General features: G+C 35.3%; 1 protein-coding gene across 7 annotated transcripts in view; it reads right to left on the bottom strand.

Moving 5' to 3' along the window:
- Positions 1-23,375, bottom strand: part of TULP4 (TUB like protein 4) — a 228,634-nt gene that overhangs the window by 54,385 nt on the left and 150,874 nt on the right. For 6 of the 7 annotated variants that reach the window (XM_074187931.1, XM_074187933.1, XM_074187932.1 and 3 more), the window contains 2 exons: positions 22,010-22,138; positions 19,891-20,052 (listed from right to left, as the gene is read on the bottom strand). In XM_074187931.1, the coding sequence (XP_074044032.1) occupies positions 19,891-20,052; positions 22,010-22,138 (291 nt within the window). Of the gene's footprint in view, positions 1-19,890; positions 20,053-22,009; positions 22,139-23,375 lie in introns of those variants that run through there. The other variant, XM_074187936.1, reaches the window with a different exon arrangement.

Genomic DNA, 23,375 nt, shown 5'->3' with positions numbered 1-23,375 from the left:
GGTAATTATTGTCTGAGGCTGGATTTGAACTCAGGTACTCCTGACTCCAGGGCCAGTGCTCTATCCATTATACCACCTAGCCGCCCCTGGGTTTCTTGAAATCTTAAAACTAAACAACAAATTGCCAAATTGCTTCTAGGTTATCACTTTTTCAAACTGTACTCACACTCCTCTGAGATCACAATGAAATAAACTCACAGTCTTTAAACTATTTTTAAAATGACTTCTTGATGAATAACTTAATTTAATATCCAGGTGTAAGGTATCAAGATTAGATGGGTATAATGTGCATTGTGTAAAATATAGAGCAACCAAGACAGATATATAAAAACAAATAAACCAAAATCCCCCCCCCCAAAAAAACAATTATACACCTAAATTTCAGAATTTTCCTGAATGTCAAGAAGGGAAATTTTGAAAAATATCAAGAGCTGATGAAAACAATCTATAAAAAGACACACTAAATTAACAAATCAATTCTTTCTCCTGAAATTGTGACTCTCCAACTGCTTATTAAATACTTCAAACAGGATGAACTATAAGAATCTTGAATACAATGTATCCAAAATTAAATTCAATATTTTTCCCAACAGATTCAATGCCCTTCTAAATTTCTCTATTGTTATATTGTTATTTTTTCAATATCCTTAATTCCGTTATAATATCCTTAATTCTCATAGCTTCACAACATCAGCATTAGCTCCAACTCTGCAAATTCTTCTTAACTTTTTTTTTTTTAGGTTTTTGGCAAGGCAAATGGGGTTAAGTGGCTTGCCCAAGGCCACACAGCTAGGTAATTATTAAGTGTCTGAGGTCGGATTTGAACCCAGGTACTCCTGACTTCAGGGCTGATGCTTTATCCACTGCACCACCTAGCCACCCCAAATTCTCCTTAACTTCATTCAAATAATTGGAAAGTAAACAAAACATTGCATTTCTATCTCCACAGTATACTCTTTGCAAGATCTCACTTTCTTTCTTAACTAAGCTATGCCTCTCATTTTAACAAATGCAAAAGACTCCTAATTGATCTCTGTCCCCCCTCACCACTCCTATCTCTTAATATTATCTCCAAAAGCACATCCTTCATATTCATATGGTTGCCAAAGTGATTCTCTTAAAAGTAGAGGTGCTCAAATCAAGGACAGTACCACAATACTGCTTCTTATATCCAATCTATTCTTCCAATCTTTTCAAACTGCTCCCTGTGGTTCCTTACACATATTTGTTTTCTCATTTCCCTATATTCAGAGAGGTTCTTATTGATTTACACTACTCATTTTTTCCTCTTAAAATCTCTTCTTTCTTAGGTGCTATAGAATTATGGTCATGACACTGATGACCAAAATTATGAGAATAATATAGCAAAATAAGCTTTTATGATAAAGTAAACAATTTTTTCTTGGCCATTTGGAATTAGAAAAGGTGAAAGGTAAACCTTAATTAGGGTTTTTTTTTAGTTTGGTTTTTTTTGCAAGGCATATGGGGTTAAGTGGTTTGCCCAAGGCCACACAGCTAGGTAATTATTAAGTGTCTGAAGACGGATTTGAACTCAGGTACTCCTGACTCCAGGGCTGGTGCTCTATCTACTGCATCACCTAGCCGCCCTGTTAACTAAGGTTTTGAAGATAGTAGATCACTATTCTAAAATAGGAGCAAGAATAAGTAGAGGGTAAATAGATGCTATGGAGAGAAAGTCATAATTTCATAATTTCACTCTTGCAAAAGTAACCTTGCAAAAAATAATTGGCATATGGCAAAGTTAGGCTGAATGATGGTCAAAAAATAGTATTTTTTTTTAGGTCACAAAATATAAAAGTAGAGAGGATATAGAATAGTAATAGTTTATCAGTAGTATTAAACACCATTATTTATAAAAAAATGTATATGTGCCAGACTGGACTGAGATTTATAATTGATTAGTTTTGCCAAGGAAATGTCTAAAGTGGGGCTTTAAAATGCTAAAAACTACATTATTAAAAGATTCAAGAATAAATATGAAATAGAAGAGATAGATGTATGGAATGGAAAAATGATGAATGGAAAAGGGGAGATGAAGTAGTACTTATTAGAATGAGTTGTGCCAAGTCATGGACCTTTGCTTTTTTAAAATAATGAAGAGAGGGTAGAGCCAAGATGGTGACAAGAATGGATTGTGTCTTAGGCGCTCTCTCATAATTCTTCAAAATTAAGGACTCTAACTTTTTCGAGAGACAGAACCCACAGAGGGACCCAGTGAGGCAGTTCTCCTATTCAAGGCAACCTGGAAAAGAGCAGAAAGGCTCTGCTCCCCGGGGTCGGAGGGGCAGCCTGCAGAGGGGTGGCCCACCAGAGCAAAAGAACTTCAGCCTCCCAGAGGCAGCCTGAGGGCGCTGGGAGCCCCAGCCCCCAGCAGCAGGGAGTCTCCTGAGTTGCACCCTGAGGAGCACCAGGCACAAAGTGGGGGAACAGCGGGGAACCTCTGCCAGAGCGAGCAAGTGAAGCCCAGCCCTCAGGGCACACAGCTAGCAGTGTGGCCAAGGCAGCCCAGATCCAGGAAACAGAAGCAGGTGGAGCTAGTAAGCTGGAGCCCCCAGGGCATGAGCCCATTGAGCTGAGGGAGGGGAATGAAGAGAGAGAGAGAGAGAGAGAGAGAGACTGCAGAGCTCTGTCCTCTGTCCCTGGAACAGGACTCTGGGGCTCTGACCACATTCAGACCCTGATCGAAGTATAGGCCCCCCATAGAACAGCAGGGCCACCCCCACCTCAGCCCCATGGCAGAGGGGGACACATATGGTCATTCACAGACCAGGAGGGAGGACAAAGCTTCACACACTGAGACCCTTGTGGGAGTGCGCCAAAAGCTCAGGAAGGACCCCAAAAACAGGCTTAGGCTGGGAAAATGAGCAAGCAGAGAAAAAAGAGGAAGACCATTGAGAAATATATTAACTATGATCCCAAGAAGGATCAATATACTCAGTCTGAAGATGAGGAAACACAAGCTCCTGCATCTAAAGACTCCAAGAAAAAACAAATTAGGCTCAGGCTATGACAGAGCTCAAAAAAGACTTTGAAAATCAAATGAGGGAGTTAGAAGAAAAATTGGGAAAAGAAATGAGAGAGATGCAGGAAAAACATGAAAATGAAGTCAGCAGCCTAGTCAAGGAAATCCAAAAAAATGCTGAAGAAAATAGCATGCTAAAAACCAGCTTAGGTCAAATGGATAAAACAGTTCAAAAAGTTATTGAGGAGAAGAATGCTTTAAAAAGCAAAATTGGCCAGATGGAAAAAGAGATAAGAAAGCTCTCTGAGGAAAACAAATACTTCAGACAAAGAATAGAACTCAAGGAGATTGATGAATTTATAAGAAATCAGGAATCAATACTTCAAAACCAAAAAAATGAAAAATTAGAAGAAAATGTGAAACATCTCATTGAAAAAACAACTGATATAGAAAACAGATTTAGGAAAGATAATTTTAAAATTATTGGAATACCTGAAAGTAATGACCAGGAAAAGAGCCTTGACATCATTTTCAAAGTATTATTACAAGAAAATTGCCCTGAAATCACAGAAGCAGAAGGCAAAATAGAAATGGAGAGAATCCACCAATTTCCCTGAGAAAGAGATCCAAAAGGAAAAAAAAAAAACCCCCAGGAATATTATAGCCAAGTTCCAGAACTCCCAAGTCAAAGAGAAAATATTACAAGCAGCCAGAAGGACACAATTCAAATATCATGGAGCTGCAGTCAGGATCACACAGGACTTTGCAGCAACTACATTAAAATCTCGTAGGGCTTGGAATATAATATACCGGAAGGCAAAAGAGCTTGGAATGCAACCGAGAATCAACTACCCAGCAAAAATGAATGTCCTCTTCCAGGGAAAAAGATGGACTTTCAATGAACCAGGGGAATTTCAAATGTTCCTGTTGGAATGGCCAGAGCTGAACAGAAGGTTTGATCTTCAGATACAGGACTCAGGTGAAGCATAGAGATTGGAGGAGAAGGGGAAAATATGAGGGACTTAATGAGGATGAACTGCATGTATTCCTGCATAGAAAAATGACACTGATAATACTCATATGAACCTTCTCAGTTAATAGAGAAGGTAGAAGGAGCTTTTATAGTTGAAGCACAGGAGAAAGCTGAATTTGAAGATAAAATATGGTGTAAAAATGGAGTCAATAGAAAAAAGGGAAATGTAATGGGAGAAAGAAAAAGAAGAGGGGGCATAGGCCAAGATATTTCATATAATAAGATTTTTCTCTATTACAATGAGCTGTTGCAATGATATGGAAGGGGGAAGACAAGGGGGAATGAGGGAATCTTCACTCTCATCAGAGGTGGCTAGGAGAGGAAACAGCATATATACTCAATGAGGTATAGACATCTGGAGTAAGAAGGAAGGGGGGGACAGGGGGAAGAGGGGGGATGTGAGTAATGGAGGAGAGCATGGACCATGGGGGGAGAGTGGTCAGATATAACACATTTTCTTTTTTACTTCTTGCAAGGGGCTGGGATTGGGTGGCCTGTCCAGGACCATAGGGCCAGGTGGACACTGGGCCTAAGGGATGGTAAGGGGGCTCAGGGCCTCTTGGCCCCAGGACCAGGCATCTGTCTGCTGTGCCACTCAGCAACCCTACAGCAGAGTCAGAATGAAAGGAGAGAGAAAATATAGTACATGGTAGTGGAGAAATACCAAAGGAGGGAGTTGCGATCAGCAATGGCAATGGTGGAAAAATATGGAAGTGACTTTTGTGATGTACTTATCATAAAGAATGTGAACCACCTGCAACAGAGTTGGTGGTGTTTGAACACAGACTGAAGCACATTTTTTATTATTATTATTTTTGGGAGGTGCAGGGCAAATGGGGCTGAGTGGCCTGCCTGGGGTCACATAGCAGAGTGACTATTGGGTGTCTGAGGCCGGATTTGGACCTGGGTGTTCCAGGCTCAAGGGCCAGTGTGGCCAGTCTGCCACCCAACCACCCCTACAATTATTACTATTTTATTTTATTTTGGGTCTTTCTTTTTCTTTTTCTTTTTCTTTTTTTTGGTTTTTGCAGGGCAGTGGGGTTGGGGTGGCTTGCATTTCACACGGCTGGGTGATTGTTGGGTGTATGGGGCCAGATATGGACTCACAGGTGCTCCTGGCTCCAGGGCTGGTGCTCTGTCCATTGCGCCACCTGGCCATACCTACAAATACTACTATTATTTATTAATTTTAATTTTTTTCTCTCCCCTTTACTTTATTGCTCAAGTGAGTCTATATTTTTGGGGGGGAGGGGGTATTTTATTTACTCTTAAACAAGAATATTTTATTAATGTATAAAAAACATTATTTGTACAAAATGAGAATAAATATTAAATATTTTAAAAATAATAAATTGACCTTTTTGTAACTTCAAAAAATAAAATAAAATAAAATAATGAAGCAAAAAAAAAGCATATATTAAGAAGACTTTCTACTGCTTTCTAATGTTTCAAGTACAGGTATGGATAAGGGTTGTTTGTCTAAAGTATACTTTATGTTACCCATAAATTTTTTCAAATTAGAATGTTTCAGTTTAAAAGGTCATCAGCAAACTACTGATTAAACTTTTGGCTAAACAATTCTGGAAGTCCTAATTTGTGAGGTTGGAGTGTAACTGGGTCTTTGACACTCAGGCTGGAAATGAAGTGGTTACTCATGATGTCAATCCCCCTAGTGATTGGAACAGACCTGCTTAATTTCTAATCTGGACCAATTTTCCCTCAAGTAATTCCCATCCCTACCTAGGTAAGAATTCCCAAGATCAAACAATTCATGAGCCTCACACTTGCCAACAGCAGGGATCACATATATGTGCAGGCATTATATTTTGTATGATTGACATGTTTTTCTAGTTACCTTAAACTTTTAAATTAAATAAAAAATTAGTAAACGCTATCAGGGGTGTTTGAGTTTAAACATAAGATCTCTAAGTTGAAATTCTATATCACAATATTTATGCATTGAAATATCTCCCTAATCACATTCATGTAGACTATCTAAGAACACAGTAAAATAGTTTTTATTATTTCAAAGGTCTATTTTTTAAAAATAATGTGTCTTCTTTCAGTGATTTATTCTATTATTTTATGAATGGAGACTTTTTTGGTATAATAAACTAAAATAAATGTTTTGATTTTTAAAAAAGAAATAGAGTGTTAGATCAGTGGAATGGATAAGGTACAGTAGTAAATGACATAGTAACCAATAGGCTAAGAACTCATTCTTTATAACATAAACTTCTGGAAAAACTGAAAAACAGTATGGCAGAAACTAAGCATAGACCAACATATTATACCCTATATCAAGATAAGGCTAAAATGGGTACATGATTTAGACATAAAGGGTGAACGCCATAAGCCAATTAGGAGAACAAGGAATAGTTTATCTGTCAGATCTATAGAGAGGGGAGTAGTTTATGATCAAAGAATAAAATGCAAAATGAATCATTTTGTTTACATTAAATTTAAAAAGTTTTGCACAAAAAAACTCCAATAAAACAAAATTAGAAGGAACAAAGAAAACCAGGAAACAATTTTTACAGCTAGTTTCTCACAAAGATCTAATTTCTAAAATATATAGAGAACTGAGTCAAATTTATAATTCAAGACAGTCTTCAATTGATAAATGGTCAAAGGATAAGAACAGGCAGTTTTCGGATGAAAAATTTAAAACTATTAATAGTCATATGAAAAAATGTTCTAAATCATTATTGAATAGAGAAATGCAAATTAAAACAATGCTGAACTTTACCCTCATATTTATCAGATTAGGCAATATGACAAAATAAGGAAAATGATCCATTTTGGGGAGGATGTAGGCAAACTGGGACACTGATGAGTACTAATCTAACCATTCTGGAGAGCTATTTGGTACTATGCCCAAAGGGTTATCCAACTACCTTTGATCCATAAGTACTACTACTATGTCTATATCTCAAAGAGATCATAACAAAGGGCAAAAGATAATAGTTGTAGTGGCTAGAATTAGAAATTGAGGGAATGCCTATGAACTGAGGAATGGCTGAACAAATCATGGTATATGAATGTGATGTAAAAAATCCTGAGCAGGTAGATTTCAGAAAAACCTGGAAAAGACTCGCATGAACTGATGCTGAATAAAGTGAGCAGAACCAGAACACTGTACACATTAACCTCAACATTATGTGATGATCAGATAAGTTAGACGTAGTTCTTATCAGAAGTCCACTAAAGAAAAACAATTCTAAAAGAACTGTGATAGAAAATGCCATCCACACCAGAGAAAAAACTATGGAGTCCGAATGCAGATCAAAGAATATTTTCATTTTTTAAAAAATTATTTTATTTTTCTCTCATGTTTTTCTCTTTTGTTCTACTTCTAACATAGAAATATGTTAAACATGATTTTATATGAAATAGAACTTGTGGCAGATTACTCGCTGTCATGGGAAGGGGAACAGAGAGGGAGAAAAATGAATGTTAAAAACTATCTTTATGTGTGGCCTTGGGCAAGCCACTTAACCCCATTTGCCTTGCACCCCCCCAAAAAAAAACCTATCTTTACATATAATTGGAAAAAAATTAATATTAAAAAAATCTTCCCAAAGGAAAAGTTCCCCAATGATTTGAACTCTTCTAAATGACAGATATCAAGCTGTAGTACTAACATGACAGTGAATGTTTTATTTACTTATTATTTAATAACACAAATGGGTTAAGACAGTATACACTTCACTTCCTCCTCACCTAGGACTAAACACTGGGTACAGGTGCCCTGACAGAACAACAGTGTCCATTTCCAGAAAACTGCATTAGAAGTTGGTGAAGCTCTGTTTATGTTTTGTTATCTGACCAAATATTAGCATTCAAGTAAAGGTGTTTTTGAATATGTTTGTATCTTTCCCACACTGGAATCATATTCATCAAGATAAATCTATTTTGAACAACTGTGGATTTGGATTAAAAAAGATTGCCTATGAATGTGTGTGTATATACATATACATATACATACATATATATATATATATATATATATATATATACTTAAAAGATGTAATTAATGGCAAACCATGTGCTATGAAAATCATTTATTTTCTCATTTCCTAATTTTCAGAAAGTATTTAAGATATTTTTGCATTTAATTTTCCTAACAATCTGCAATCTGTATGTTCATAATTTCATTATGACCTATAAATAATCTAGTCCCCACAATGCTTAAAGAAAACTTTACAATTTCAACTTTATAATTTTGGTCTTCAAAGATGACTTGTATTCTATGTTCATTAACACTTTGCATCCTATATGTGTGCTTATGTGTGCATGTGTGAATGGAAAGGAGAGAGAAATGTTAATTGTTTATACTTTTGTCAAGGAATTTGCTTCCTCCCTTAAGGAATACTGTAGAAGAAGCTTAAAGCCCAAAAAAACAAAACCTAAAAAAACTTCAAAATTTGTATAACAACTAAGTGGGGTAAAAAGTAAATTCGTATTTATTCCTTCCTTATCACTTAATTTTTAGGATTAGTTCCAACCTTTCCCTTGATTAATAGAATTTTGCTTAATAAGTCAAAAGGTGCAAGATAGGTATCTAAATAGTGGAGAGCTAACAAATTTAAGAGGTTCGTTAAACTTACTTTTTGTTCCAACTGGAATGAGAGAATGAAGTTAAAGAAATCAAGTCAAGCAAGCATTTATCAAATTTTTACAAGTTTCTAGGCACTTTTGCTTACATGCTAGGGATACAAAAAGTCTAAAATTAGTCCCTCCTCTCAAAGAGGCTCTCAATCTAATGTTAGAGATGAGCAAACAACTATGAACCAACTATACAAATAGAATAAATTTCAGAGGAAAGACTGTATGTGGATGGTTCAATTTTAGGAGACTTCTGGGAAGATTGATTGACTTCAGATAAATATATAAGAGCAATTTTTTAAAAAGGAACAAAATATCTTTTGAGATAATGAATTCTTTTATTACTTAAGGAGAGATTACACTTGTTAAAAAAAAAGTCACAGAAGGGACCCAAACCTTGTGATCAAGGTTGAGGTTCTTTCCAACTTTTCTTCCCCAAATTGGTTTTTTAACTAGTAATTTGCATGAATCCTATTCACATACATATGAATACAAGCATCGTATTGTATATTTCCCATAAAGATAGTTTTAACTATTTTGGGTTGAAAGTAATAAATCACTGAGATTTCATTCCTTTCTTGTATTTACAAAAGATCTGTACCACGTTCTTTCTTGGCTGTTTTGAATATAACATTTTAAAACTTTCAAAAGGAGTTAGTATTGGCATAGTAACTACAGAAAATAATATCAATACTACCATTGCCTTCAGAAATGAAGCATAAACTGTCATAATGTTAGTTACTATCCCACAGTCTACCTAGGCCTGGAGGTATCCAATCTTTTAGCTTTTCTGGACCAAACTCTACCTCAAAACCCCTCAGAATTCAATATCCATGAATACAATGCAAACCACACCACCATGAACATAACAAATGGAAGTGTGCCAACATCAATCTGTAGATTGGACACACCTATTCCTTCTCTGACTGTCTTATTCTATCAATGTGAGCTGACCAAGGAGAGGTACTGACTAGTTTTTGCAATTATGTCCCCAGCTCTTTCAGTGTTTGGCACATAGTAAGCATTTAATAAATGCTTTTTCATCCATTGATGCATTTATTTATAAGATAGAAAGCAGCAAGTAACTGAGAATCATAAACAAATGCACTAGCATGCAGGAATTTCAAAACAACATTTTAAAGATTAAACTACATGTTAAGTATAAGAATCAAAATATTAAAAAAGATTCTAAATATATTTCTCTTTATTTCAGGTGAATTTTTCTTCTGTTTGCTCTTATCTGATATTAGCTCTCCAATCATTTCTCATATTTTCTAATTTCCTAATTTTTAGAAAGAAATTATTTAATATATTTTTGCATTTAATTTTTCTAAGTGTATAAACCAACAACAAATCTGCCTTACACTTAGTCTAAAAATTGAGTTTCACAAATAAAAATGGGGAGGCATGCAGAGAGACAACAATGTAAGATGGTATCTCAAAAAAGTTTTAGACTGTATAAAGTGTCCAAAATGAGGCAAGGGGCAAGTTTTATTCTATTTAGCAGACCACCTGAAGGTATTGGATTTAGTTATAATTTGGGAAAGAAGTTGAGAGTGGTAACCTAACTTGAGATATCCCAGATGATACTATTTATTTAACTTTGTGGTGGGTGGAGGACAGAAATGATATATGTCTTTGAATACTTATCATGATAACAATTAAAAATAAACAAAAATGTAGAATCAGCTGCCTGAGAGAACTTTTATCCCCTCAGCATGCATTCATTCAACAAGCCTTTATTCAGGATCTACTATGTGCTAGGTATTGAGCTAAAAAATCTGGGAATGTAGTCAAGATAAAAATGAAATAGTCCCTGCCCTCAAGAAGTTGACATTTCGGGGTGGCTAGGAGGCACAGTGGATAGAGCACCAGCCCTGGAGTCAGGGTACCTGAGTTCAAATCCGGTCTCAGACACTTAATAATTCCCTAGCTGTGTGGCCTTGGGCAAGCCACTTAACCCCATTGCCTTGCAAAAACTAAAAAAAAAAAAAAAAAAATTGACATTTTCTTAAGGGAGATAACATATATACAATTAAGTCAATGCAAACTCTTCATGTAGAAAAAGTAATATGACTCCTAGAAAGAAGAGCACTAGCAATGGGGTAGAACAGGTTGGACTCGTCATAGGAGGCAATGTGAGCTGTGCCTGCTACAGAGTTCAAGGGACCAAAAGGATTGTAGCCATAACAACCCATGACAACAACTGAGGGAAGGAAGACTGGTAGAGGAGAATGGAACATCATGTATAATCAATGACAGAAAAGTCAGTTTGGCTGGAATATAAGTACAAGAAGGAGAAGGTAGGTTATTGTAAATTTGTGAAGGGCTTTAAATGCCAACAAATAAGTTTGTATTGTGACTCGGAGTTGAGACACAATTTAAAGGAAAAAAGCAAAGTGTATTGGTCAAAATTGAGCTTTAGGAACAGCAAACTGGCAGCTAAGTGGAAACCAAATAGGAAGCAATTTAAAAGTACAAGAGATGAATCAGGTTGGTGGCTGTGTTAAGTGGAGAGCAAATTAGAGAAGTGAGACACCATGGAGATGATATTATTTTAACAGGGTTTGAAGAATTAGACAAGCATGGATCTGGGTAGGTGGAAGGAAAGCTATATACTCAATATAAAGGAGGACCTTACCAAGAAGCAAGTGTAGGGGGCTATATGGAGGAAGATGATTTTTGCTTTGTATATATGGACTAAGTTACCTAGATGGCATATATGTAGCAATGTAGAATTTGCAGTTGATAATGTGGATTTAAGGAGGAAAAAAATTATATATATATATATATATATATATATCCCAATTGATCAATCCAAGAGTCATTTGCAAAAATCAGATTAAATCACTGGAAACTAATGAAATCACCAAGATGTTAAGTTCATTATAATTACATGTCAATAACACTATTATGAATTTGTTAAATCATTTCTCATTATAAAAGTCTAATAATTTCTTTGACTTCATCTTTATTTGGTGTGAATTATTTCCAATTTTTGATACTTTCTTCTTTTATTTTCTTAATCAAATTAGGTAATAGCTTGTGTTTTTTGTTTCATTTTTCCTATTCAATGGATTTTTTTAACTTCCAAATTTAACAATCTTGTCAATTTTCAGAAATTTTATTTTAGTATTTATTATTATTATTATTATTTAATTTAAAATTGTTTTCTAGTTTTCTGTTGCATGCCCAATTTACTGATCTGTTCTTTTTGATGAAAATGTTTACAATACAAATTTCCCATTAAGGACTGATTTATTGTTGACTCATTATTATTGGATTGATTAATTGGATACCAAAAGTCAAGCTACATTTAAGCTAATCTGCTCCCTATAAGTTCATTAAATTAAATGTTATGGTTGTTAAATATGTATTTCCCTTCAATTATATTTTTTCCTCTCTCTTCCATTTTCCTCCTCCATTGAGAAAAAAAATCCATGATAAACATGTACAATCAAGTAAAACAAATTCCCATATTCAATCCTTTCTTTACAAAGAAGGTGGTACCAAGAGAGAAGTGCATTCAACACTAGTGTTTTATGTTTGATACAATGGGCAAAATTACATTCCCTTGACTTGTCTTCTCATCTCAGATCCCCATTCACAGGTTCTTAATCAATTCTTTCTTTTTAAGCCCCTGTTCAACCAGGTGGAAAAGCTTTTCCATTTAAGACTTAACATTTCCCTCACTCTACCTACCTTCTTATTTTTCTCTCTCTCCTTTTATATTCCTGCACTCAACCCACTGCATTGTGTGTTTATCCTGTCCTCCTTGAACCAGTTTTACTCACTCCCATTATCTCTTCCTTGATTGTACAGCATTCTCTGTGAGGACTTTAAATGCATGATAAGAAGTAACTCTTCACCTTTTCTTCTCTTTTCTCCTTTGATATATACATTTCTTTTCTTTGCTTTCTTTTTTCTTAAGAGCATCAAAGTATAACAAAACTAAAATTAAGCCTTCTGTATTAAACTCCTTCTGTAACTTCCCTGTAGAACTGAAAATTCCAAGAATGAATCATCTGTCGCCTCCCTATTTGAATATAACAACTTTAAACGTGTTTAATTTTTATCATAAAGCCATGCCTCCTTGGACATGCCTTTGACAAACTGATTTTATAATTTATTTAGTTTTAATTAGCAGCCCATAGTTTCCCTTTTTCTTATTCTGCACATAAAAACAGTAAAAAAAAAAAAAAACCAAACATTTCCCCATGCAAAATAGAACAGAAAAAGCTGAATGTATATGAAAATGCAAATATTATGTATAACTTCCTTTTTAAAAGTAATAATATATTAAATATCTTTTCAAAAATATCTTGTCTTTTTGGAACTTTCTTTTGATCTGTGCATTATCTTTTAAATACTAGAATTATCCTCTTTCATTTTTTTTTGAGGCAGAGTTTCTATCACTAGTCCCCTTGGTTCCCTCTAAGGTTATGTAGCATAAATGTGTAATGGTCCCAGTTAGATGGGTTGTTCCATTTTCTCCACCAACATTCAGCAGTATGTGTAGGTGACAAATACTGGATCCAAGACTGAGGTTTGGTTTGGCATAATTGGAAATATGAGAAATATGAGAAGAAGGCTTCAAGAGGAGGGAATGGCTAGTGCTGGGTAGATGGCTTGGGAAAGAAATGAAAGTTCAAGTTACTGGAGGTCATGGTAAGGATGAAGAATAGGATTATAGAAGCAAAGACAGAGGGAAACTATGATCAATTAAGGGAATTTCAAAACTGGGTAATAGCAAAGCAAAGATATGATGATCATCTTTGTGTAAGACTGAAATAGGATCAAAGGATAGCCATAGTAGGTGATAGGTTTAGGGTATTTGTGGGAGAATCAATATACATATCCAGGTCCCTCATTATAAAGGCAGAAGTTGGGAAAAAGAGAAAAATTGTAAGCCAGGTATCAGAATCATTGGGGGTCTGTAGACAATAGTTACTAAGATTTAAGTTGGGAGGTAGATATGAACAGTATGAACTTCGAAGGAAGAGAGGCTACTGAGTTATGGAGGAAAGGGGAAACCTAGAAGTGGTAATGGGGAGCAAGAAGTCGTCCAACTCCTTTGTTTCAACCAGTAAATCAAAGAGAATGAGTGAAGGTATAGCCAGTACTGGAAAGAGTAGTCAGGGAGAAGTGGAAGAAGAATTAATTAGATTTAAGATAAAAGAATGTTCATGTCTATGGAACAGGCATTCTAGAGAGCAAAGTAGAAGCACTGGATGGGGTTCGTATGAAACTTTGGAGGTGGAAAGCAATCAGGTAATCGGGGGTGTAGAGTAGAATTTGGATAATGGTCTAGAGGAGTTCAGAGTCACTGGGAGAAGGATTTGACTAGTGCCAGCATTCATCACTGAGTAAAGGACACCATTCTTTTTTTAATCTATTTTTTCTTATTTTACAAAAAATAAAATTGTCAAGTACAAAGCAAAATACAAAAGAACAAATTTTGGTTTCAAGAAAGTCTATATGATTATTAATATTAAACATTGTGTTCAAAACTGTCCATCTTTTCTTTGCTCGCTTACAGATTTTCTTCTGTTCTATGCTGTTCTACTATTTTTGTTTTCCTACCTCCCCCCCCAAGAATTAAGCATAGATTAACATACATAGACATATATACTCATAAATATGTGCCCATATATACACACAGCCATGTACACATACACATAAATATATAATATAAATGTTTGTTTGGTGTGTGTATCTCTCATTTTTATAAAATTTACTGAAAGCATGAAATCTTCCCCACTCCTCTATTCTCTTCTTATTTCTTAATCAACTGCCCTTCAAGGAATCCCTCCCTCTACATACCCTTATTATTATCATTACCCTCCCTATCCCCAATTCTTCTTTCTGAATGTAGAAGGGTTTTATAGCCTTACATATATAGACAAATATGGCTATGTATAGTTCCCTCTTTAACCCAGTTCTAATGAGAGTAGGTTTTCAGAACTATAGCTCTCCTTCCCCATTTAATTCTTTGGTATCAATTCTTCTCACACCTCATTCATATAAGATGGCAACTCTTTTCCTAGACCATTTTAATTTTAAGAATCCCATCCCATGCAGTTCTACTCTTTCCTTCAAATTACCCAACAATCTTGGACATTATTCTCTCTCTCTCTCTCTCTCTCTCTCTCTCTCTCTCTCTCTCTCTCTCTCTCTCTCTCCACACATATACATGTATATGAGTATCCTTACTGAGTCCCTCATAATTAGTCTTTGATGTCTACCTTATATTTCTCTTATTCCTTGTATATTAGATTTTATATGAAGTTCAGGTCTTTTTTTTTTTTTTTAGATTTTTCAAGACAATGAGGTTAAGTGGCTTGCCCAAGGCCACACAGCTAGGTAATTATTAAGTGTCTGAGGCCGGATTTGAACTCAGGTACTCCTGACTCCAAGGCCAGTGCTCTATCCACTACGCCATCTAGCCGCCCCCAGTTCAGGTCTTTTTGCAACAAACTCTTGTTCATTTAGTTTTTTTCAGGATTATGCTTAACTTTGCAGAGTATGTTCTTTTGCTCGTTAATATATTGTGTTCCCAGAACTATGGTCTTTTAAAGGAGTTGCTACTGGGTCTTTAGTAATTCTAATTGTGGTTCTGCAATATTTAAATTGATTTTTTCTTTTTTGCTCTTAATATTTTCTTCTTTACTTGAGGGTTTTGGAATTTTTCCTACTTGCTTGCTTACAGATTTTCATTGTCAGATATTTTTTCTATTTCTACTTTCCCCTTTGTTCTAACACTTTAGGAAAATTTTCTTTATCTCTTGTATTTTATCAAGATTCTTTTTTTAATTATTTTTCTTCCTTCTTGACCTGTTCTCCAAGTCTGTTGCTTTTCTTGTGAAGTGTTTTACCTTCTATTTTTTCCACTCTTTATATTTGTATTAATATTTCTTTATCTTTAATTTCATTGACTTCCCCTTGCTTCATTCTACTTTTCAAAGAATCCTTTGCTTCCTTAAGATTCTGGATTTCCTTTTTCAGTTGGTTCACTTTTTTCAGTTTTTCCTCAATTTCTCTTATTTAATTTTTTCCTTTGGGTGAGGCAATGGGGTCAAGCAATTTGTTCACAGTCACACAGTTAGGAAGTGTCAAGTGTCTAAGACTGGATTTGAACTCAGGTCCTCCTTACTCTAGAGCAGGATCACCTAGCTACCCTTTCTCTGATTTTTAAAAAATCTTATTTTGAGTTCCTCTACATTCTTTTTGAGAAGAGAGCTATTTGAAATTACTCTTTGGAGAAGGAGAGATTTTTTTTTTTTCAGCATCTTCCTCTGAAGAAAACCCCAGTCTTCTCTATGGCCATAGTAACTATCAATGGTTGGGTTCTTTCTCCTCATTTTTAAATATATTTTTAGCAACTCTTTCTTTTTTTTCAGCTCCAGTTCTACAAGGTAGGGGATGGTGTCTCTGACTTTCAGAAGCTTTGTCCTGGTCCAACCTTTGCACTCCTTTCCCCTTCAAGTCACTGCTGGGGCCCTTTGGCACACTCTGCTCAAAATGATCTTACTCTGTGAGAATCTTCCAGTGGCTATAATCTTCAGTTCTCCCCTCTGGTCAAGGACCAGACAAAAGCTCAGTTCTTTGCACTTGCCTCTGTACTTGCCAGGAATGTGCTGGTTGGTTCCCTCCTGCACAGAACTGGTCTCACCTTCACAGCTAGGCCTGGCACCTCTTATCAGCAAAGGTTCTCTCTCTTCCCATAAGCAGATGTCCAACCCCCCACATTGTCCAGGAGATGAAAATTCCTGTGGCTGAGGCAGAGGCTACCTCCCACCCCAGCTGCCCCTCCACCCTGCCTCCTGCTGTTTCAGGAGCTAGCCTGGAGGGATGACATTTCTCTCAGCCAGCAGAACCTCACTCAGATCTTTCTTCAGATGTTCTCCAGTTGTCCCAGAAGAAACACTGCTCTCCTGCAACTTTTGTTTGATTTTTCACCTTTAGTTGTTTTTTTTTTTGACTTGTAAAGGAATCTGGAGAGCCTGGAAGTTTCTGACCTACTCTGCTATCTTCCCAGAATTCCCTCTGAAGGCTACCATTCTTGTTCCTTCAAATGGAGAGCTTAGCAGGAGATGGAAGGCCTGAAATCAAAGGAACTATGATGTTCTAGATGGGAATTAGCAAAAAAGCTTAAATAGCTAGTATTAATGGTAAGGAGAAAAAGATGTTACAATTGATATAACTCAATTCTGAACTATTTAAACAAATATCTGACAAAGAAAAATAGGAAGTGCACAGCATAAGTGATGCTGATATCTATCATATTATTTTGATATTAAAGTTCAACTATATAAATCAATTGTCACAAATACTAAGAGTATAAAAATACAATTGCCAAGTGAAAAGAGAGGGCTTGAAAAAACTACCTTTTTATATTATAAACTCATTTAAAAAAATCTTGCAAGGACACAAAATGTGTTAAATGTGTATGATTATCTCATTTGTAACCTCTTTGTAACCATTTGTAGGATCTATGAAAAAATGAAGACTTAATCCCCAATTACTCATTAAATAAGAGATTTTTTAAATTACCTTTGTCTTTTGGGAAACTGTATATCATATTTTTCAAAGCATTACTTAAACATCTATTCAAAATCTTCTCAGATTAATTTTACCACAGAGATAAATAAGGAAATAATTTCCCTTTTTAGTATTTTAGAAATAAACCAGTTACTAATTTCCTCCCAAGTGATTTGGTATTTGGTAATCTAAAAAACCCTAATGTACAACTGGACTAAAGAAAAAAGAAAGAACTAGGAATAAGTGAAGTCCAGCATAAGGCTAAATTTTAGGGGAAAAGCAAAGAAAAACATGGGTTACAAAATAGAAATGTCCTATTTTAAAAGTCCTTGTTTTGTGTTTTAGCTTTGTTTTTACTTTTAACACTTGAAATTTCTTTGCATTACCTCACATTATAACTACTTTTAAGCTTTATTTTTCTAAGTGGCAGCTTCCTTATCTAAAAATGGAGTCCCTTTAGCTCTAAATCTATAGTCCTAGAGATTCAACTATGAAGTATCATCCCAAAGGCATTTAGGATAAAAACAGAAGTAGGCAAACAAAACATGAATGAAAAGGTTCTGCTAAGACTAGTTTTAATCATTGTTATGCAAATTTCCTTTGAGTCTTGACTATTACCACAGAATAAGCCAGCACATGAGACATAGTTTAAAGCACAGTTTATTCACTTAAAAGTGCATCAGACCTCATTAGTATTATAAGATAGGCAGGTGGCTCAACCTACAATTTTTTCCTTCCCCAAGCTAATGGGACATTAACAATGGGAGATTAGATTAATAAATGAAAAGGAAGTGCTTCAAGTGAGAGTTTGCTCAGAGAAAAGAGGATGTTTAAATTATTACAAAGGAAATAAAGCATTCTTTTTAGTACAGCCATCTACACCAGAACAAGAGTAGGATCTGGATTCAGGAAGAACTGAGTTCAAATGTGTTAATAGTTATGTGACCCATGACAAGTTACTTAATTAACCCTGTATGCCTCAGTTTCCTCAGCTATAAAATGAGCAGAAGAAGAAAATGACTAAAAAGATGGGCAGAGGGGATGGAAAATAAAAAAGAGAATCTAAGGGCTCCTTTCTGATGCCATAAGAAATAAAGCAAAGACACACAAGAAATAAGTAAGGCTGGTTCTCTGTAACTAAATTATCCAAATAGATCAACCAGAGTCACACGTGACGCACAGAAGTAGATGAGATGTGACCAACCTACACAAACCCAGTTGAGCACTTAGTAATCTGACTACAAAGATTTGATTTATTATAGAAAAAGAAAGCATGCCTGTTTCATTGTTATATTCTTTTAATCAAACAGCACATATTCTAATGTATCATTTGCCTAAAGATTTAATAAAGATTAAAAAGTTATGAATTGGTAATTTCTGCTATTTTCTTGATCAGCTTTTTTGTATAATACTGATCTTTTTTGTCACTATCTTCTCATTTATGATAAACTGTGTCACCTCTAGCATTGATTTATTTACTCAGTTCTGTTCAGCTGTTATTCATGATCATTTTCAATTCCTTAGGTATGCTAGGTACAGAAGTATTTCAGTTCCAAATGTGTTGATGCTCTTTTGCTACCTATGTCAAAAACATATAACTAAAGAAATTCTAGAACATTTATTTTTTAGGGGGGGGTTTTTTGTCTTTTTGATACAGGACACAGCAAATGACTTATAGTTGGACTTATGTTGCCAAGGTCACACCCTTTGGCACAGGAAAGACTAGTGTACAGACCCTCACCCATGTGCAATGGATACTATCTTGGCCACTCCTTGGAGGGCCACTGCTGTGGCATGCATATTGGAGAGTACCTGAGTCAGGTGATAAACCACTCCCTAGGCATCACCCTTGTCCAACCCACTAAGGAAATACATAGGGGCTTCTGTGAGATCAGGCCTCTTCTTCCTTCTTTCCTCTTCTTGGTAGGATAGCCACTTTCTCTTTTTAAACTAGAACTACATGGCCCTTATTCCTTTCTCCTTTACCCTCAGGCAGTCTTGCCTAAAACTTTGTTCAACCTGTCTGCAAGCTTAAGGTCTCTGCTCCATGGCACAGACTCACTGGAATCTCAGCCCAGTCAGCTTTCCTTTCCCTCTCCCTCAGGCACTTCACCTGGACCCTGCCCTCAAGTACTTACAAGCAGTTTATTGTCTCTTCAGTAAAAAAAAGTTTTAATCTGTGAACTTTGCAGGTTCAAGAAATAGAAATCCTGAGTTATTTCTACTTCAGGGCTAGTCACTTCCACAAGAGCTCTCAATCTTGATTGATGGCACCAATTTCTCCCAGAATACTTTTGGAAATATTTGAATTGCACTGCTAAAAAATGACCTGATCAAAATTATTCAATAAATCATGAAGAAACTCCCCCAATTCAGGGTAATTACAATTGTCATCTTCGGTTCACTCATTGTAAAATCTATTAGATGTCTGGTTACGAAATTTTAATAATAGTAAATAAAATATACTGTTGATTCCACTAAACTTGGCAAATAAGTTTTCATGAATGATCTTTTTTGTACACATGCATGTTTTTTAGGTTTTTTTTTTAATGTTTTTGCAAGGCAAATGGGGTTAAGTGGCTTGCCCAAGGCCATACAGCTAGGTAATTATTAAGTGTCTGAGGCCAGATTTGAACTCAGATACTCCTGACTCCAGGGCCAGTACTCTATCCACCACGCCACCTAGCCGCCCCTGTACACATGCATTTTTTTAAAAAAATTTTACCTGTTGGTCATCTGGAGTCCAAATGCCACAGGTGATCTGACTTTCCAAATTAATCTCTGATGACCAATGTCTTTGTCCACTGACAGAACCAACCAACACAAATCCATCTCGATATGAAATAAGAGCTTGAGTTCCATCATGACTCCATGTGAAATCACTGACCTTAAGATACACATTAAAAAAGAGAGATTAAAAATCTGTACAGCAATGGGAAATATTTCTATAAAAAATAAAAAATGCCTAAAACAACAAATTCTGATGAAAAGTTATGAAATTACTAACATGGAGAGTCAATTAATGCTTAAATAGAGTTACTAAAATGTTAATAAAGTAGATTTTCCTTAATGAGTCTTTAGTCTTGCTCATAATACCATAGTAAAAGATAGATTTTTTTTTTTTAAAGATCTTCACAAACTGATCCTTTCCGATGTTTTCAATCTTTTAACACATTCTGCAGTCTACAAGATCTGTAACTACAAAAGGGTGCAGTTAAGATTAAGAGGGTAAAATATTCCAAATGACATCTGTATAGATGCCCAGATCACAGATGAGTTATATTCATCGAGAAAGATCCACACCTGTTACAAAAAAGATGTTCAGGCCTAGCACAAACACTGAAAAATATGGAGGAAGGAATATTGTTGGGAGATAAATGTGCAAAATGTCTACTTTTGTCACACATAATACCTGCAATTAGTTACTGGGATTTCAATGGAATTTCAGTCCATTTCTCTGTATTTGGATCCCTTTGGGGACATGACATAAAACCTGCTGAGGCTGTGGAATATACTTTGTATAGCACTGCTTTGGAAGTTAAGATAAAGAGCAACTTAACTAATTAAAATATAATGATATAATAAAGGATATTCCTCACTAAACACTTTCAATATAGGATACTGGATATAATGTCATACTCTTGCTAGTGTTACAGAATGGGAACTGTCCCACAGGCTTGCTTGTGCTCTTAACCAATGTTAGATAAGGATCAGTATAACAGTCACATTAAAGGAAGATATGTATTGGTAAATAAGAAGAATCTCCAAAGCAGCATCACTCAGTTATGTCCTTATGGATTATCCTTTATATAGATGAAGATAAATACCCTCAGTTCTGCTATAATGTTTATTTTGAAAATGCAACTTTATCTCAATATAATTGATATATTAGGCAATGATTTGAGGATAATATGACTTTTGTCTTGTTTATGTGTGATTTTATCAAGAGAACCTAGAAAACTACACCATTTCATAATAAACTTACAAGTTGCAACACATTACACACACATCTACTTCCACAAGCAAATCATGTCTTTTTTAAGGTAAAGTGCCATATTTACTGTATATTTTTTGTTGCAAAAGGAGCAGGAGGACTGCATTGTCTCCCCCCCATCCCCCATAATAACATGCTCCCTTGACTCTACAAACTGGGGCACAATGAGATCAATCCTCAGTGACTTGATTTTTGTTGTCCAGACTGAAAAACAACCTAAAGCTGTAGAAATTGCCACTATTTATTGCAGAATAAACCATTAAACATGAATAAAACTGCTTCCATTTTTTAAGGTTCTTTCCTATCTTTTTTAAATGTGTCAATGCTGCAGTTTTTTTTAGTGTATTGCCCCATAGGCCTTATGGTTTCTATTGTGCAATTAATTGTATAGAGAGTAGTGATTTTTAGGAGCATGTTTGTAAAGTTATAGCAATATGGACTGTAAAGTTGGAAAAGAATGACAAGAATCCAAATTTATAAAAACTCTTATTGAAGAGTGTGTTATAAATATTTGATCAAAGAATAAGCTATAAAGGAGAAGATCTTAAAGCCGACAGCATTAATATAAAGGATGCCACAAAAGGAAAATACTTTAAGAAGAATCCATAAAGGGATGTGATAATAAATTTAGGTTTTTCTGGGCACTCATAACTCAGGTAAAAATGATTTCATTTTAATTAAATATAAAAACTTAGGAGCTTTTTCATGCAAACAATACAGTTAAAAGTAAAATGACTTTCTCTAAGTGTAATCATGATGACAAAATAAACAGAAAATGCTAATAAATATGTTCAAGAATACTTGGGGGTTTTTTTCAACATTGTCTTATCTATGAGACTTTCTCACTCACCTGTGCCCCTCGATCATTCACTAGTTCTACAGACCACCTGCCTTCATACTGAATCCACACAAATATTCCTCCATCTGAATCACAGGTAGCCAATTTCTGGAATGGTTCATTCCATCTTACCAATACAACCTGTAAAATAATCAAACAAAAATTTATTATTTCTGCAAAAAATTACAGATCAAAAACACTAATAATTAAACAATTCGAGATAAAAATTAAACTAAAGAACTGTGGAGTAGATTAAGCATTAAGAGTAAATAATTTTTGCTTTAACTGCTGAATTATAGATGAATACAGCTATATAAGAGAATAAAAACACGGTTAAAATATGGACCAATGTTCCAGGAGACACTGGCAACCAGAAAAGCCCTGATACAAGTCTCTGAATTTCTGCTACATTTACAAGTCTCTGAATTTCTGCTACATTATCAGTGTGAAATTTCTTTCAGATTTTTAATCTGAGCATTCAGTGCTCAGTTTTGGACAAAAGGGAGAAGACTTCCTTTCCTCTCTAAATGTTCTAAAGAACAGTTGTCTTACTTTGGAATTTAAAATCATTTTCTTCCCATGAAAGGTTCAATATCTAAGAACCACAATTTGAGCAACATCAACATGCAGCTGAAATGAATCAATTAAATTTAGAACTTAAAAGAAAATATTAAAAGCCATTAAGCTTTCCAAGATAAAATCTGAAGAATCAAATCCTGCAGATATGAAGTTGTTTTTGTTAGTAAAAATGACACTCTCAGTGGCAGTTAGATGGAGCAGTGGCTAGAGCACTGGCCTTGGGAGTCAAGACAGGAGTTCAAATTCTGCCTCACACTTGAGCAGGTCACTAAACTCTGATTGTTTCTCACCCAGGACCATCTCACCATCTCCAGTCATTCTGATTCATATCTGACCCAGATGGCTCTGGAGGGCAAAGTGAGGTTGGTGACTTAGTACAGTGCCACCTCACACAAATCCAATTCATGCTCTTGTTATGGCATCACTTCCTTGATGTCATGGTCTCCTTTGCAATGAAGGTTAAACATCATCATGATACTTTCCTAACACTCATCCAAAACATTATAAAACATGATCAAAATTTCAGTCTTATTTGTACCTTAAATCAGATATTCTTGAACCTTTTTGTGTCTATCTCATGGACCCCTATGGGGAAAACTATGAACCCCTTCTCAGGATGTCTTTAAATGCATAAAAGAAAGGAAACCAATTATATTGAAATATAACAATCCATATAAGAGAAAAACAAATTCATTGATTTCTGAACTAGTCATTGCTGTTCCATCAATCTCACATCTAATGGAATACAATCTTTTCTTTCTCAAAGAATCCTGTCATGTGTTTGGCCCACTCTTAATTA

Source organism: Macrotis lagotis, chromosome 5 (assembly GCF_037893015.1).
Source record: "Macrotis lagotis isolate mMagLag1 chromosome 5, bilby.v1.9.chrom.fasta, whole genome shotgun sequence".
Classification (NCBI taxonomy): Eukaryota; Metazoa; Chordata; class Mammalia; order Peramelemorphia; family Peramelidae; genus Macrotis; species Macrotis lagotis.
This window is presented reverse-complemented; position numbering and strand designations above follow the sequence as displayed.